Source organism: Filicampus tigris, chromosome 20 (genome assembly GCF_054856515.1).
Source record: "Filicampus tigris isolate MCC_2025a chromosome 20, RoL_Ftig_1.0, whole genome shotgun sequence".
Taxonomy (NCBI): Eukaryota; Metazoa; Chordata; class Actinopteri; order Syngnathiformes; family Syngnathidae; genus Filicampus; species Filicampus tigris.
The window spans coordinates 3897175-3915091 of NC_141236.1; the positions used below are offsets into that span (position 1 = coordinate 3897175).

Genomic DNA, 17917 nt, shown 5'->3' on the forward strand with positions numbered 1-17917 from the left:
GATTAAGGGAAAAGCAGGTTGCTACTAGCTGCTGCCTTTTTTAATTATTATTTTTCAACTTCTGCGTATTTACGCAGAAAGTGATTTTTATAAAGCTTTTTAAGTTGCATCAAGTTTTTGGCGGCTTTGATTTCTCCATCAAGACAATTCCATAAATTGACACTACATTGTAACACACAATTTTTAGAGTGGTTCAGGTATGTTTTTGTTTTTTTTATTCTATTTTTTTCCCCTTCCCTTCTGCCAAACATTTTGGGGGATATTTATTGGAAGCAAATTTTGGTGTATTTTGAACATCATCTGATTTGTTTTAAATTCTACAAGGTCCTTAAAATTTTAAATTTTTTTACTTTAAAAATTCGTATTGCTTTTTATACATGGATGGATGGGACTTCTTCACTAGTAGAAATAAATCGTGTTGAAGCCTGCTCGACATATTTCGGAAAAGGGCACGAAACAGAACGCAAGACAAAACATAAGCAACTCTTTATTGTCATATGCCGTTCCATAATTCATGACAATCACCACTCAGTTCACTCAAAATAAAATGTGCTTAAAGATTGTTTTTTTTTTTTCTTCCTCCCCCCAAGACAAGACATTCATTTATAAGAGCTTGTTTTGGCAAAGCAGTGACTGAAAAATCACCAGAGGGGCCTGCATTTGATGTTCCTTGAAAGCGCATCTCTGCCATGCACGTGTTGGTGTTAATGGTCCGTTTTCTTTGGATGGAAAGCATTTCCGGTATGTATGCTAGGCTGTAGTATAACATAGTCTTCAGTGCTGCACATCAAACGGGATATGTGGGTTGCATCGGCGTGTGCTAATACTGCAATCAGGTGTTGGGGGAGGGGGAGGGGGGGCTTAGGGTTAGCCATTAGCTGAGAAATTGAAAGTTAGATGACCCACACCAGACTGCAGCGATGTGAATAACCTAAAAAGCTCAGGCTTTTATCATTCAAGTCCAGCATTCTCCTTTTCCGCAGAAATATAACACTTATGTGTAAGTATATGGCTGACTGCATTCAGTATATGGAAACTGCAACAGAAAATGTAATTCAGTGAATCAAAAAAAAAAAAAAAGAAGCTAAAAACAGTTTTTCCCCCCAGTTCAGTGATACTCTATAGTCCAGCTCGCTTATTGAATAAATTTAAATCAGAGGTTTTGTTACGCTGTTGGAACAAAAAGTGCTGCTTGACCACGCCCCCCAAGTCTGTTTCGGTCCAGGTTCGATATTAAAAAGGTGGAATATGGACTGTCTTCCTGTTCAGAGTTCATCCCTGCAGGAAACAGAAGTTGTGGATGTTAGAGAAGGCCCAGATAACACTCTTTGAAAATTGGCTACAAATACAAAAATGTACACACACACACACAATCCAACTCGTCAGTGTTGTCTACATCTCACAGAGCAGAAGATCAAATAAAAAAATAGTTGCGACGTTCCAGATTATTATTCATGGGGTCATGCTGATTAAGACCAAACACAAGCCTTCACAGTGTTGTTGCTTTTTCAAGTTTTGTTAGTCTCGCGGGTTTGATTCACCCACAGCTGCGTGATTACGGTGTTTGAAAAAAAAGAAAAAAAAAAAAAAAAGAAAAGAAAAAGAAACGTGCAGCTACTTGGCATGGTATGGAAGAAGCAAAATATGTCAGCAAGCAGCAAAATGCAGCCTCTTGTGATCCGTTGCCTTCTCCAAGCCACGCCCATTTCACCTTTTCCGCTGTGAGAAGGGGAGAGTGGGAGGAGGGAGGGGGGGGGGGGGGGAAGGGAGTCACTTCCACCTGGACCACTGCTTGTCTCTGTCCGTTAAAGGCACATATATCACCCCCATCAGGGGCTTCATTTTGGTGCTGCCGTCCTCCATCTTGTCGTACTGCTCCAACATCTGGTTCCCCCCTGCCGGGCCCACGGGCAGAATGAGACGACCGCCGGGCTTCAACTGGTCCAGGAGCTGTGACAGGAATATTTTCATGTATGATATTGTACAAAGCTTTCGCAGGCTAGTTTGATTGACGACTCTAAAGTGTCCATCGGAATGTACAAGAATGGTTGTTTATCTACATGTGCCCTGCAATTGGCTGGTGACCAGCCCACGGCGTACCCCGGTTCCAGATCACCCAAATCCCGCATAAGCGGTACACAAAATGGATTTTTGAATTTCCGTGATTTTCTACGGGAAAATGTTTCGAAAGAAGTCATTGAGTGAGCATCCGATCCGTGGAGATTTCCAACTCAGACTCACGGCTTGGGGGACCGTTGATGCTGCCGCTCCAACATGGATGGCGTCATAAGGCGCCTCGTCTGGGTAGCCCAGTCGTCCATCTCCAACTGAAAACACAGATGAGACCGTTTAACATAAGCGGCATTTTATACCCTCACGATACTCCACCACCACGTGCATTTTAAATCCTCTCGAAATGTCCATCAAAATGACTTGCCTTTTAATGTGACTCGACCCGACGTGATCAAACTGGGGTCGTCTTTCTTCACGTTGGTTACAGCGTCGTCAACCAGCTCTTTGATGTGGTCAATGCCTACAACTTTCCCTTCGGGACCTACCTGGAAAGGACAGAATGGGACGCTGCTCATGCTTGACACGATCACAAGACTACATTGCGCTGCGATGAATCCGAGAGAGATTTTATGCGTCACACGTGCGGCTCACCATTCGTGCAAAGCAAACAGAAAGGATTCCACTGCCGGAGCCCACGTCCAGGGCTTTGGCGCCCTCGTACAGCTGGTCGTGTAGAAGCTCCAGGGCATACGCGTGCTGAGTGGGCACAGGGAGAAAGAAATGAGTGAGATTGGCTTTCAAATGTTCATGTTTGTAACGATAGTTGACACGGGGGGATGGGTCTTTGACTACATTTCCTTAATCGGAGAAAAGATAGATTTAAACTTGTCAGTAAAGATGCTCGGTTTAAGAGAGCTAAGGTCAAAGGTCGTATTAAGATTTTTTTTTTTTTTTTCTCTAATAAGTCCAGACGCTTAAAAAAAAAAAATGGGTACAATTAAAGAAATGTCTGTATTTCCTATTAATGTTATCTCGGAATAGGTGATTATTACAAGCATTTGTCTGATTGACAGGGTGCTGAGTAGAGACTCTGCAGATTGGGTGAATTCATACCATATGCGGGGCGCTGATGGTCGCTTGGAAGCCTTTTGGTTAAAAGAGAAGCATGGATTTTGGTTAGTATATTTCGCTCAATGATTCGAATTTCACACGATTTCTATACTCTATACAGAAGACATACCTATCGACTGTGGCGAGTCCATGTAAGGGTTACACCTAGAGAAATGAGCCCGGTCTGTCGCCAGCATAACTTCATAGACCTTGTCGGATTTAATGATGCCATTTTCTGCGGATGCAAAATAGCAAAAACACAAAGCGGAATATTACACATTAAAGCAGAAAGCTGAGAAACGGCATCCGGTAGAGTAAAGGTAAACACATACAATTCTTGAGAGATTACGTCAATTAAATGTACTCAAGTTCACCTTCAAGTTGAAAACTACATTTACAGACAGATACAAACATTCACTGATCATATACAATCTATGAGGTTAATTAAGTGACAAATTTATTTATTTATTTTATTTTAATTTTTAAAGCCATGTCGGTCATAGACTGGATTGTATTTGCTGCTGTCTAATCAAGACTGAAAATGTCCTCAAAGACCTCTAACATATGGAAAAAGAAAATACAGATGAGAAAAAAATAAAAATGTGAGTGTCTTGAGCGTAATCTCTTTTAACAGGTTGCACGCAGTTGGTGCCAAATGTAAGAAAAGCCAACGACAGCCGGCGCTGCTCTCATTACACCGACATTCACAGCTAGTCCTACACATACAGTACATTACAAATTTAACATTGAAGCAGTTGGATGGACCATTCTAGCATATATTAGCCGGGTACTTCTATCTGTTGATATTTTTACTATACATAACAGACATGTGCAGCACTTGTAAAACATGCTAAAAAGCAGAGGTGGGCATTTTGCAAAAGTTTGACGGTCCGTCAGCAAAACGGGTGTCCATCAGTGACAGACAGACGGACAGGTCCGTCAGACAGAATGCCCACCTCTGCTAAAAAGTATGTTTCTGGCCAAAGGAAATGCACTGGGAGCGTATAAGGCACTTAAGGAGTCACACATTTTAAAAATAATTGTTTTGGTTCATGCATCACTTTTTATGGGATCACCAAATGTTGGAGGAAAATCCTGCAGGCACACAATTTTTGGGCAACTAGATTTTTTTTTAATTCATGTTTGTTGTAATTAATTCATAACTGCCGTGTTCTTTTTCACTAAGTTATTTATATTACTGAGCGTGTTGGACCGATATGGAATTCTATAAAGTTTTGGTCTCATTGTGTAATGAAAAGTTTGGGAGACAATTATTTGCTTATTATTTTATTATATCCAGCCTGTTTAAATGTGTCCCTCCTCCAACACACCTAATTGAAATGATCAGGATCGTTATCAGGCTTCTTCCAAGCTTGCAGATAAGATGATCATTAGAATCGGGTCTGTCGGAGGAGGGCACCATCTAAAACACGAGGACTGGACTGGGGTACTCCTGCAATATAGACTGCAGAAGCACATACAGTACAAGTTTTCAGCTGTCCGTGTCATTCAGGAAGGAGTCAAGTGGATGCTACATTGATAGCATCAGTGAATGTGGGCAGGGTGCCTGGCTGGCTGTGCTCTGCAATCGCTGCCTCCTCCAACGTCCCCAAATGACGCACATAAAGCTAACTAGCAAAGCTAACCAAACGAATAACGCCCGGTGACCTTGAATGGGCATTTTTGTGTCTCCGTGCCCTCTACCACGGACGCGTGCGCATGTAAGACGACGGGAGCTGGTTTGTTGGAAAGGGGTGGAGAGAGGTAACGACATGTCAGTTAGCTTAGCAACCAGCTAGCTCCAACTGGTGAGCTCAACCTCCAAAACTAAAGCGGTTGCAGGCAACACCCGCGTTTGCCGCAGCTCGCTGCTGCTCCCCCGATCATGCGGACTTACTGCGCAGGTTGTTGACAAGTTCTGCATGGCTAGCTCCTCCGGATTTCCACGCCATTATTAGGCAGACTTTGCGGACTAAGTAGACAGCAGCCGTCAGTGCCGCGCCTGCGCCAAGTGTTTTGCAGAGGAAGCTGGCAACCTCCAAAGCAGACGGAGCAGCGGATACGTCACCAGACATCCACGGTGAATCTACAGCGGGGCGGCTCGTTTTTGACGCAGTATGATGCAGAGTGGTGTCATTTCATGAGAAGTAAGTGTTGAAATATATGCCTCTTCAACGAAGTTATTTCTGCATCGCTCACTCGTTGGATTATGAGATTTACAAGTGTAGTGTCGATTGCGACCGCTAGAGGGCGTGCTACTACTATTCGCGTGGAATGACGTTTGTCCTCATAGCTGTCCCGTAGTGCGGCGTTCAGTAGAGCGGTTGAGGAGGCTTGAATATTCGCCGTTGACAGCTAAAGCTAGCTTCAATAAACGTGCATTTAACAAAAAGAAAAACAAACTATTCTGCTGTAATGGAAAGTATTAATGCGAAATACGTGTCTCAGAAAATCAGTAAAGTAAGATGGCGGCCGGTATCGCTTTCTTCTCTGCAACAGCCCGAAATCTTTGCGACTGGCTCTTGGGATAACGAGGTTTGTCGTTCGTTTATGATAACATGAGCGATTTTGTTTCATCGCGTGGTGCCGAACCACGATCGAGATGCGTTTTGTGAGTGTCAGAGCTGTGTGATGATAACGTGTAGTTCGTACTATCGTCACTTAGCTCATGTGTTAGAAGTTTAGTCACAGCGTTCAACCTCTGTTTTGTAAGGTCCAAAGTTGTGATATGAATATGTTTATCGTTCAATCAACTCCAATTCTGTCACATTATATATGTCTTCTTAATCTTAAAAGGACACCTCTCTCTTTATAGGACAACACAGTTTCAATTTGGTCTATTGGAAATCATGGAATTTCTTCTTTGGAAGAAGGATTCGATGGAGACCCGAAGCTGCTGTGTGAACATAAGCATGAGGGAGATGTTCTCGATCTTCAAGTAAGTCACTCTTTCAGCATTAAGTTAGAAAGCCACTATATGCGCTAGCTTGATGTATCAGTGGCAATACTGTATTGTCTAGACTAACTTAAACTTGTAACTTTCTATATTTGAGTGAAACTTGGGTCAGGTTCAAGAAATGTTTGTGTTTTTGAACAATAATTGTTAACTTCAAATGAAGCAAATTTTCATAAAACTTCAATGGAGTAATGGCATTATCAAGAATCAGTACTTGGAATCAGCAAGTATTCAAATTCAAATAGCAAGTATTTTGTTCATACTTTGTCTTCAGAAAAGTGGTATCTGTGCATCCCTAATCATGATTGCTTAATCTTAGGTGAATAATTCGTAATTCTGATTTGTAATACTATTCTAACTGCATTGGAGAATGTGAATATTTTGATATGGGCTAATTTCATTTTTTGTACAGTTTCTGGACCAAGACAGAGTCGTCACAGCATCATCGACCGGAGGCGTTACCATATTCCGCTACAACCAAACCAATCAGGTACAGCAAATATTAAAGTGTTCTAACTGATTTTAAATAATTATATTATATTATAATTTATATATATATATATATATATGAGGTTTTTTGTGTGTTTTTCTTTTTTTTAAAAAAGCTGTCTAACTCTCCAAGCAAGTATGTGTGACCTCACTGTGATGCATTTCAGAGCAAAAGTGTCAACAATGTGGGCTACTGCCTGTTGTAGTGAAATCTCTTTTTTTGTTGTTGACAACAGGCACTATCCATCTCACACAAGTGGGCAGAAGCGCATCATTACCCTTGTGATAATGCCCCGTGTACTAGTGTGGTGTGCAGCAGCCCTGAGATTGTTAGCGTTGGTGAAGACGGCAGGATTATTGTCTACAGAGCTGACCAGGAAGGGGTCATTCGAATCATAGGTTAGCTCTAGAATACGGTTTCTGTTCTACTTGCATAGATTCAAGTTTTAGATTGGGATAAAGCTGTGTGAAGACTCATTAATACTGTGATATTTTTTTGGGTACATTTTATAGAGAATGCAGATAGCAGTACAATTCATGCTGTGACTTACCTGAGAACAACTGAGATACTGACGGTGAATTCCATCGGCCAGCTCAAGATTTGGGATTTCCGGCAACAGAGCAACTCCCCATCGCAGATTCTTTCTCTGTAAGATCACACAAGTCAAAATTGCTGCATGAGTTTATCCTCCGATGACTGATACGAATACCACATTGTAATTTCAGGTCAGGTGATCGGGTCCCCCTACACTGTGTGGACAGACATCCAAACCAGCAGCATATTGTGGCCACGGGAGGCCAGGACGGAATGCTCTGTGTTTGGGATGTGAGGCAAAGCAATGTGCCTTTCTCACTCATGGAGGCGCACTCTGCTGAAAGTAGGATTTTTATTTGTATTTTTTTTTTCTACTTGCGACTGACACTTAATTTCAAATTTATACCTGATTTTATTGTGTTTCTGCAGCGTGGGAAGTCCACTTCCACCCAATGAACCCAGATCATCTGTTCACATGCTCAGAGGACGGATCACTGCTGCACTGGGAGACATCCTCACCTTCAGACATGCCATCCTTCCTGCACGGCAAGTCTGATAACCATAGAAGACAGTCTATTATTCTTTCAGAACCACGGCAGCTTGACTAACACTGCCATATAATCAAGCTTAAAAAACATTAGTCTTATGAAGCGAGGTTTTACATCTATATACTGAGTGGTGTTTTTAATTGGTTTTCCCAGGTGGTAGAAACAACAGCATGGTGTCGCGCAGTGCGATGGCTCCAGCCGGAGGCAACCAGTCCCTCATCAACGCATGGCTCAGCGGAGACTCAAGTAAAGGTCGTCTGGAGACAACGCACATGCTGCCCAGCCAAACGCTGTCCGTAAACAGTTTGGATGTACTTGGACAGTGTCTCGTGTGCGGGACTGATGGAGAGGCTATTTTTGTTAACAGACAGGTCCCAGTTTAAACACTTTGCAAATGTTCTTTACAGGTTCAGTTCCAGTTACAATACAAAGTTGGTGTTGCTTCACAATGCATATTAATGTGCGGAATTGATTAAGTCTTTGTGTTAATCATTCCCAGCTGAATATTTTTCATCTTTTGTATGAATGCCAATTTAATCATTTTGGAACTAAATGAATGAATAAATAAACTTGTGGGGTTTTTTATGCTTGTAGTTCGCTGGTGATTAGTCCAATGTAGATGTATGTCTGCTGGAATTTAAGCTTTCTTTTTTTTAATTTTCTCATTTCAGAGTATACTTTTTTTGTACTTAAAGGAGTTGAATCAGTACTTCTACTTTTACCAAGTGTTGTTTACGTTACGTAAGTAAGTATTAGTACTTTTACTTATGTACAAAGTGTGATTACTTTTGCCACCTCTAAATAGTCCTAACGGTGTAGCGATAAAAAGTGCCAAAATATACGAAAACAACCCGCATCCGGGTACTTTGCGAGAAGCTTTTATGAAATTCTTGTTACTGTTACTTCCGGCTGGACTTTCAAAATAAAGTTAATAACCGAACGGACTAGGTATATAACCTGAAACTGAGTTGCTTGTTTTTAAACGATTTCATAATTTTATAAACCACTAAAACACCTCTACTGGTTGTGTCACATTCTGACTTGATGGCCCAGTTACCGTTCACGTTATTCATTTTATTTCTACAAGAACTGGAAGTGTTCTGTGGTTAGTCTGTGTAACTTGTTTGCTGTACTTGTCATTCTGCTATCCCAGGAATTCAACACCACACGCTATCAGCTAGTTCGCCTCAATTAGGACATTTTGTTCACACCGCATTACTCCTTAACGATACAGCATCGTACGTGGTCAACATTAAAACACTGTTTGGGAAAGGCGCACTTACGTACAATGGTGAGTTGTCAAACGCGGCCGCTCAAGCGAGTTGGTGCAATTGGTGCTGTTGCGAGCTAACATGCTAAGTATTCCGCAAGTCGTTGTTGCGTTAGCTTAGCAGCAACACATACATAGGCCGCGATGCGAGGAATACCGTTTGGCCGTTTAACAAAGTAGTTTTACAGATGTTGTTCGACGTAGTGTTATGTGTTCGACGTAGGACTCACTATGCGTTCTTCGTTTGTTTACTACGCTTTTAATGCCAGCTCATGCGCGTAGTGGCACTTAGCTTGTATTACTAATGACGCCAACACAAGTCTTGTTTTGTGATACACATTGTGCTAGGTTTTCTATTGAAATGGCATTGCGTTGACACATTGATGGAATGTTATTGCCCTATTAACGATGTTTATGTGTTCTCTGCATCCCCTTTGTCCAACCTGTTGGACCACTTGACAGATGCTCTGAATGCCTTATCACGGACAGTGCACCCATGTCAGCAATATCCAAATGTGAGATTGGTCTTTAAAAAGACCACCCCGGCCCCCAAGAGCCTTGGTTGCCCCTTTAACCTGTGTCACATCCTCTTTATCCCCATCATCGTCTTCGTACATGCTCTTACATGAAGAGAGGAGAGAAACCAGAGGGCTACAGGCAGATGCGACCCAAAACGTTCCCTGCCAGCAACTACAGTGGCAACAGCCAACATATGCTGAAGGAAATCCGGAACAGTTTGCGGAACCTGTCGAAGCACTCCGACCCACCCAAAGTGGACTTTAGTGGGAAAATGCTCCCAGAGGACTTGAGGCAACAGGGGCGCTGCTTTAACCCCAAAAACCCTCACCATAAGGCCTTGCAGGAGATCCGCGAGTCCCTGATGCCTTTTGCAAATGAGGCCAGCACTTCAGCAGAGCTCAACAAACACGTGTCGATGGAACCTCCATTTCCTGGGTTTGAGGAGGTATGAGCAACAAAAAGATTGTCACATTCTGCACATAAGCCAGTGATTCATAATCACGAGGTGCATCTTGTTTATGGAATAGCTATTTGAAAAATGTCCTGAATGAAATGACAAGTATGAAGATGACATCAAGTATGATCTACCAATTGTCTCTTATTTTTAATAAAATGTGGTAAGTCCCTTTATGGCACAGCGGAAGCAGGGAAATTATTGCTAAAATGTGAGCTAGTACAAATCTGATGATCGAAAAAGAAAGTAAACTTCTTAGTGGCTTAAAAAAAAAATAAAAAAATTAAGGTTTGGAGTGGCTTTATCAAAGTCCTGACTTTAATCTAATTGAAATGCTATGGCATGACCTTAAAAAGGTTTATGCTCAAAAACCCTCCAGTGCTGAATTAAAGCAATTCTGCAAGGAAGAGTGGCTCGAAATATCTCAGCAGATATGTGAAAGACTCATTGTCAGTCATAGGAAACACTTCATTTCAGTTGTTTCAATTAAAAACTGCATTTTACATTAACTGGGTTATTTCCACGTTTTCTGATTTTGCACATACAAATGTGGAAATGAAGCAAAAAAAAAAAATGTTTTTTACAACATTGTACATTGTATATTCATCTTGTGGCACTAAAAACAATCTATATATTTTTTTTCGTGTACTTGTGCAGACAACTGGTCGGAGTGTGGGGACAGCTGGCGAATACATGACAAAGGTCCAAGACTCGATGAGGGAACAGATGGTTGCCGCCAATCCAAGCACTGCATGCCTCAAAGTCCCAGGTAGGTGAACGGTCAATTGGGACTAACACTGCCCCACCCTTCCCTGCCATTTCAAAAATGTCCTATGTAAAGAATGTGTAGAAATGTAATTCTTCATTCACATTGTTTGCATTTTATCTACTGTTCTGACCTGCCATCCAAAATAGCATTTATTTAAGTGCAAATACAATTAGCGTTGTCACAGTTTAATATCACACAGAATCGATGTATTCTGTTGTTTTTAAATATATTCAACAGTCAGATCATGTGTTGTCTGCAGGTGCTACTCACATTCAGCAGTCCCTACCGAGAAGGTCCAGCTGGAAAGGCTCAAACGAGTCCCTGGCTCCTCGCCATGCCATGATGTACCGCTCAGACAGTCCAGGGCCCCCTCCTGCCTTCCCGCAGGGTCACCCTGGCAACAGCCAGAGAGTCAATCCTCTCCTGCCACCTCAGGTGCGCAGCGTCACGCCTCCTCCGAACCGCGGGCCGATGCCGTCGGCGTCTTCTTGGGACAGCAACCCGTCGACCAAGCGCTACTCTGGAAACATGGATTATCTTGTGCCTCGCATCTGCCCAGTGCCTGTAGGCCACCAGCCCATCATCATGCAAAGCTCGGCAGGAAATAAGTTCACCTTCCCGTCAGGCTGGTCTCAGAATGGCTCACCTCAGGCAGACTACATGGCAGGAGGCAGCAGGCAACCTCCTCCGCCCTACCCGCTCAACCAGAGCAGCCGACACAGTCCCACTGACCAGCAGATGCAGGCTGGGGGGCCCGCTTCCTCTCCGTCGTACGTTAATGGTGGGAACATCCCTCAGTCCCTGATGGTTCCCAATCGGAACAGCCACAACCTTGATATGTACAACATAGGGCCCGCCCATTCCTGGTCTCAAAGCCCCCTCGCGCCCAACCAGCCCAACCAGTCGTCATCGGGCAGTAGTAGCAACCAAGATGTGTCTCCATCATGGCAGCACAGCATGTTAGCGCGCTCCAATTCCTTCAACAGTAGAGCCGGCCATCCCGCCAGCTCGCAGCCGTCCGCCACCACGGTCACCGCCATCACACAAGCTCCCATCCTGCAGCCCGTGAAAAGCATGCGAGTCCAGAAGCCCGAACTGCACACCGCCGTCGCCCCCACGCACCCTCCGTGGATGCAACAGGCCGCTCCCGCGTACCCGGAGCCCTCAGCCCCCGTTCCTCAGATCCCCGTTGTAGCAGAGGTACCCAGCTACCAGGGCCCCCCGCCGCCCTACCCCAAGCACCTCCTCCAACAGCAAGCTGCACCGTCACCCCCGGCGTATGACCAAGGGGCGGGTAAGCACGGCGCAAGCAGGGAGGAGCCCGCGGAAGACGAAGGCGCTCTGGGGGACGGCGGCGCGCGGGAGAAGGCAGCAGAAAGTCCGGAAAGCAACGCGGCGACGGAAAAGGAGAAGAAGCAGATCACGACGTCGCCTGTCCCCGTGCGTCGCAACAAGAAGGACGAGGAGCGGAGGGGGGAGTCGGGCCGGGTGGCTTTGTACTCCCCGCAGGCCTTTAAGTTCTTCATGGAGCAACATGTGGAGAACATCCTGAAGAACCATCAGCAGCGTATCCGGAGGAGGAAACAGCTGGAGAGCGAAATGCAGAGGGTGAGAACTCCAACAACCGATTCATTTGAAATGAATCATCTTTCCTGCCGCTTTTCAACACTTTCCAATCTTTGACTTCCTTTTTGCTTCCTGTGCCGCCTTTTTCATGCTGTTCTGTTTTTCTCGGCCCTTCTTTCTCTCCTTGCTGTCACTAGCAGCTGAGCTGAGAGGTAAAAGTATCTGATTGCGATGTACACAAACACACACCCCTCTTACAGAGGCATGTTTGCTTCGCATGCCCCTTCATGTCTTCCATTCTTTCAAATTCGTCACGACGCTGCATTTTTGTATTGAAATACAGTGAACCCCTGTCAATCACGGGGATATGTTGCAGACCTACTCGCAAAATCCACACAACTTTGAAAACATTTCATTTAGTATCAAACATTCTATATTTATGTACCAAAATGTTCAGCCAAACTATAATTTGGTTCAACACGAAAAGTCCTGCTAACATATAATGCCAAATGCGGATCGGTCGGAAATCTGCGTTATAGCAGAGTTGGCAACTAGGCTTTACACAATCAGGATTTTGGAGCCGATCAGCGAGTTTAAACACTAAACAACTTGTTTGTGGGGGATTGGGACCGGCCCACTAATAGCCAAAATTCTCCTATAATTGACGGTCAATAAAATGGATTGGGAAAAATTACCAATAATGAAGCCCTAAAAATTCTCCCCAAAACACCGATACACATTCATAAATAAAGACATTATTTGGATCCGATTAATGACATTGATTGATCTGACATTACAACCCATCGCCGATTTTGCATGAATTGCAAAATACGTGCCGATCCGATCCAGCTGATCAGATATCATTGTCAAGTCTATTGGCAACGATGAACTGCGATTTGGCGGGGGGGACACTGTATTGCCCGAGTGTATTTTGTATGCTTTTGACATTTCTAACCAGGACTGCATGTGAGTTTTTGTGTGGTTATTACGGCCGCGTGCTGACTCTTGACTGTCGGCCGCTCAGGTGGGCTTGTCGTCAGACGCCCAGGAGCAGATGCGTATGATGCTCTGCCAGAAGGAGTCCAACTACATTCGGCTAAAGCGGGCCAAGATGGACAAGTGCATGTTCAAACGAATCAAGACCCTGGGCATCGGGGCCTTCGGCGAGGTGTGCTTGGCCAGGAAAGAGGACACGGGGGCGCTGTACGCCATGAAGACCCTCCGCAAGAAGGACGTGCTGCTCAGGAACCAGGTGGCTCACGTCAAGGCCGAGAGGGACATCCTGGCCGAGGCCGACAACGAGTGGGTGGTGCGTCTCTACTATTCTTTCCAGGACCGGGATAACCTCTACTTCGTCATGGAGTACATCCCCGGGGGGGACATGATGAGCCTTCTCATCCGGCTCGGCATCTTCAAGGAAGAGCTGGCTCAGTTCTACATCGCCGAGCTCACCTGCGCCGTGGAGAGCGTGCACAGAATGGGCTTCATCCACCGCGACATCAAGCCCGACAACATCCTCATCGACCGAGACGGGCACATTAAGCTCACCGACTTTGGCCTCTGCACTGGATTCCGCTGGACTCATGACTCCAAGTATTACCAGAGTGGTAAGTAGAACTCTTCATGTCAAATATAAGATGATGAGTTGGAATGTGATTGCTTGGTTCTGAGCCCGGCCACATCCCCAGTTAAGAGTACAGGATCTCACTTATTTTTACTTCGACTCCTTAAAGGAGAAATCAAGCCAACCATATTTTTGTCAAGAATATGTTCTATGCAAGCCCGCTAGTTGAAACAAGGCATTCGGACAGATATTGCGTTTGTGGAGTACGAGTCAATCCACCCGTTTTTAGCAATCTCCGGGGGCGGCCATTTTGTCTTCTGTCGACTGAAAATGACATCACAACTGCTCTCAACCACCAATCACGGCTCAGATTCAGAAAACGGGTCAGCCGTGATTGGTGGTTGTGAGCAGTTGTGATGTCATTTTCAGTTGACAGAAGACAAAATGGCCGCCCCCAGAGATGGCCAAAAACAAGTGCATTTTACTGCTTAACTTATGTTCCACAAACGCAAAATTAATCAGAATGCCGTGCTTCAATTAGTGGGCTTGCTGGAAACATATTCTTGAAGCTGGACCATGAATGGTCTTTACCTGAGTCCTGAGCAGTTGTGATGTCATTTTCAGTCGACGGAAGTGACAAAATGGTTACCCCCACAGATGGCTAAAAACGGGTGGATTAACTCTTATTCCACAAACACAATATTAATCAGAATGCCGTGCTTCAACTAGTAGGCCTGCTGGGAACGTATTCTTTAAGAAAAATATGTTTGGGTTGATTTCCCGCTTTAAATTTATTTTATTTTTTTTACACTTGAGTTTTTCAGGTGAAAGGCTTCATTAACGTTCGACTACTAATACTACCGAACTGTTACCAAAACTTCATTTGAGCCTGAGAGGGTTAATGGTTGGAAATATGCACCAGAGAAAGCATGGCGTCATGGCAGAAGACAATGTTTTGCGTCATGTCATTGCGTGGACTTGGGTCATGCTTGTGTTTGGATTGCAGGGGACCACGTGAGGCAAGACAGCATGGACTTCAGTAAGGAATGGGAGGACCCGGCCAACTGCCGCTGCACGGACCGGCTCAAGCCTCTGGAGAGGAGAAAGGCCCGGCAGCACCAGCGCTGCTTGGCCCACTCGCTGGTGGGGACGCCCAATTACATCGCGCCTGAAGTTCTGCTCAGGACAGGTACACTCCTCCACTGTGGGAAAGCTTGACTTTGCTTTGCATGTCCAAATGACAAGTTTCAGTATTGTGTTGGATGGCTTATGTACACCACTGTTGAGATAGGTGTTTTTCTTGGAACAAACATTTTTTTTTTCCATGCAGCCTGATTGATAGCCAATGTCTGTGCTGTCGTCTAGGATACACCCAGCTGTGTGATTGGTGGAGCGTGGGCGTCATTTTGTATGAGATGGTCGTCGGACAGCCTCCCTTCTTGGCGACCACGCCCCTGGAGACGCAGCTGAAGGTATGTGGACCGCAGGTGTATGTCGATGCCCGTAGTGGGCCGGCGTGTAATGCGGTATGTGTGCCGGCCGCCCAGGTGATTAACTGGAAGAGCACCCTGCACATCCCGCCGGCTGCCAAGCTCAGCTCGGAGGCGTCGGACCTCATCGTGAAGCTCTGCCGCGGCCCCGAGGACCGCCTCGGCAGGAACGGCGCCGACGAAATCAAAGCCCACCCTTTCTTCAAGACCATCGACTTCTCCAGCGATTTGCGGCAGCAGACGGCGCCGTACGTCCCCACCGTCGCCCACTCCACCGACACGTCCAACTTCGACCCCGTGGACCCCGAGAAGCTGTGGAGCGGCGACAGCGACGGCGAGGACGACCTCGGCGACACGGGCTGCTGGTTCCGCAACGGCAAGCATCCCGAGCACGCCTTCTACGAGTTCACCTTCCGCCGCTTCTTTGACGACAACGGCCACCCGTACAGCTGCCCCAAGCCCATCGCGTACGAGGGGCTCAACGAGGACGAGGCGGATTCCGAGGCCCCCGGCGGCCCACCGGCTCAGGGGCGAGATCTCGTCTACGTGTAGCGTTCCCGGAGTTCGTAGTGACACTTGGTGGTTTGACATGTACTGTGGTAGGACGGTGTTCATGTCAAATAGGAACTGCTCACGTTCTTTAGCGTAGTCTAATTGGAAGATGAGCACAAGCTTTTCCAAATGGAATCATGCTGGTCAGACAGTTAAGTCCGTCATCAGCTGGTTGCTGTACACCCACATGACCTAATTTGGCATAAACTGCCCTCAAATCTACTTGTCATTGGCTCCTCAAGTGCGTAATTTATTGTTTTTGTTTATTAAGAAACCCCAACTGACGCTGTTCACGTTAAGTGTGGGTACGTTGATTGAATCTTTATTAATTTATGTTTTGACTGTCGCGACTGGGACCTTAGTGACGTAACTGGTAGATAATTAAGCATCGATTGCTCCATTTATTCATTGCGGTGCCTCCCTCCCTCCCACACCCACCAAATAATAATGATCAGACTGGCATTAAATGTGTATGTAGAAGTAGAACATTGAACTACAGTAGGTTTTTGTTTTATTTTTCTAATTTATACCCATATTTATAAATGAAGTTGTACACAGTTGATGTAAATATTTCTTTACCCTGTCACTGATTTTTTTTTTTCCTCCCTAAGGGCAGGCCCTCTTCAATGTCCACTGCTGCTGCCTTTTATTCATTAGTGTTGATAGTTCTACTTTATGATCATCTCACCCAGAGCACTAAATACAAGCGTTTAGTCTTTAGACACTTAGAAAACACTTATTTTTTCACGTCTTGTCAAAGAAACATCTGTTTACTGAGAGTAAAGTGGACTAATGATACCATAACTTTCCCTCTGTACTGCTTAGCAATGAATTCTGAATGTAGTTTTTAGACTTAATGGTGACCCATTGGCCTCCTGCACTGGCTTTGTGTTGTCACACCGGAATGACAATTGTATTTTTGTGTGTGTACACTGTTGCTCTTGAGCGGTTACTTGTTGGGGAAGAGGGTGATCAATAAAGAATGTCAAGAATGAAACGTGTCACACATGCAAACAGACCGCATTGTATTGAGTGGTGTGTCAAAAACTGACCTTTCCGGACACAAATTTAACACAATGGTTGCTGTTCAAGTTGCTCTAATAGGAGCAATTTATTGTCGACTAATAATAGCGAGTTTGTTTCACACCCTAACCCAACAGGTGTTTTAATTAGCATTTAACTGCCATGCAAGTATAGAGAAATTAACAAAAAGAAATACGACTCAATTTTTTTTTCTTCTTTTAGGCCAAACTTTCCATAACGTAGTCGGGTGTTATTTAAACAGCCGAATATTTCCCCCCGACTCCGTGTTGGAATTCACATCGACGTTTGTTAAAAACGCAGCTACAATACACCGTGAAGCGCGTTTTCAAACATGCTAAGTATGCCAAGCCTCTAGGCGGCAGTAGTTAGCCAAATACTGTCCATTCAGAAGGAACTTCCGTCCTTTGACGTCACTTCTACGAAACCAAAAACACGGCGCCATCCTCGTTCCTGAGCAGCGACAAGAGGTCAGAACTACTTTTAAAACTTTCAACGAGAAGCAGTAGTTGGTTGCGAACAAATAAGTAAACAAAAAGCGCCTCGAGAATGGCTATAACCAACGCAGCTCCGCGGGCATCCATGTTGACTCTCTTGAAAACACAAGTCGCGCAAGTGACGTTGGGGCATTTTTATCGCATAGTGAGTAAATCTTCGGGTGTAACTGTCCACAGCCAAACGCGGGTCCGTGGATGAAAGCCATGCTTTATTGCCTTTTATAACGAATTCAGACAGTACATCCGTTCTATTGAATATTCGAACAATCCAAAGGCTCTGAAAACAATGGAGATTTGCATCAAGTTATATGTTTCTGTAAACTTTTATGCCCCTAGCACAGGGGTGTCCAGCTCCGGTCCTCAAGGGCCGCTTTCCTGCCCGTTTTCCAGCTCTCGTTGCTGCATCACACCTGATTTAAATGATCAGCTCATCAGCAAGCTCCGAAGAAGCTTGATTACGATCTTTTGAAACAGATGCGTTGCAGCTGAGATAGATGGAAACCAGGTAGGACATCGGCCCTTGAGGACCGAGTTTGGACATCCC

The 17917-nt window shown here is 44.9% G+C and overlaps 4 protein-coding genes across 9 annotated transcripts in view; 2 read left to right on the forward strand and 2 right to left on the reverse strand.

Annotated features, from left to right (window-relative positions):
* LOC147127896 (uncharacterized) overlaps positions 1 to 17917 on the reverse strand; it is a 286111-nt gene that overhangs the window by 119597 nt on the left and 148597 nt on the right. The window lies entirely within an intron of this gene.
* Positions 475 to 5350, reverse strand: pcmt1 (protein-L-isoaspartate (D-aspartate) O-methyltransferase). 2 transcript variants are annotated; one of them, XM_086018734.1, is made up of 8 exons: positions 5021 to 5350; positions 3254 to 3358; positions 3127 to 3158; positions 2665 to 2769; positions 2438 to 2558; positions 2242 to 2327; positions 1712 to 1950; positions 475 to 1278 (listed from the first exon to the last, which is right to left on the reverse strand). In XM_086018734.1, the coding sequence occupies exons 1-7, from the start codon at positions 5196 to 5198 to the stop codon at positions 1771 to 1773; spliced, it is 807 nt and encodes a 268-aa protein (XP_085874860.1). In that variant the 5' UTR covers positions 5199 to 5350; the 3' UTR covers positions 475 to 1278; positions 1712 to 1770. The 2 variants fall into 2 exon arrangements, with proteins under 2 accessions (XP_085874860.1, XP_085874859.1); XM_086018733.1 differs by having other exon boundaries at positions 1781 to 1950; positions 5021 to 5349.
* nup43 (nucleoporin 43) lies at positions 5399 to 8236 on the forward strand. Its single transcript, XM_086018732.1, has 8 exons — positions 5399 to 5658; positions 5939 to 6061; positions 6492 to 6569; positions 6805 to 6967; positions 7082 to 7217; positions 7295 to 7446; positions 7533 to 7649; positions 7805 to 8236. Exons 1-8 carry the CDS (start codon positions 5539 to 5541, stop codon positions 8032 to 8034), a joined length of 1119 nt encoding a protein of 372 aa, XP_085874858.1. The 5' UTR covers positions 5399 to 5538; the 3' UTR covers positions 8035 to 8236.
* lats1 (large tumor suppressor kinase 1) lies at positions 8719 to 16832 on the forward strand. Its single transcript, XM_086018730.1, has 8 exons — positions 8719 to 8942; positions 9384 to 9885; positions 10552 to 10663; positions 10923 to 12271; positions 13254 to 13836; positions 14800 to 14982; positions 15159 to 15265; positions 15341 to 16832. Exons 2-8 carry the CDS (start codon positions 9547 to 9549, stop codon positions 15833 to 15835), a joined length of 3168 nt encoding a protein of 1055 aa, XP_085874856.1. The 5' UTR covers positions 8719 to 8942; positions 9384 to 9546; the 3' UTR covers positions 15836 to 16832.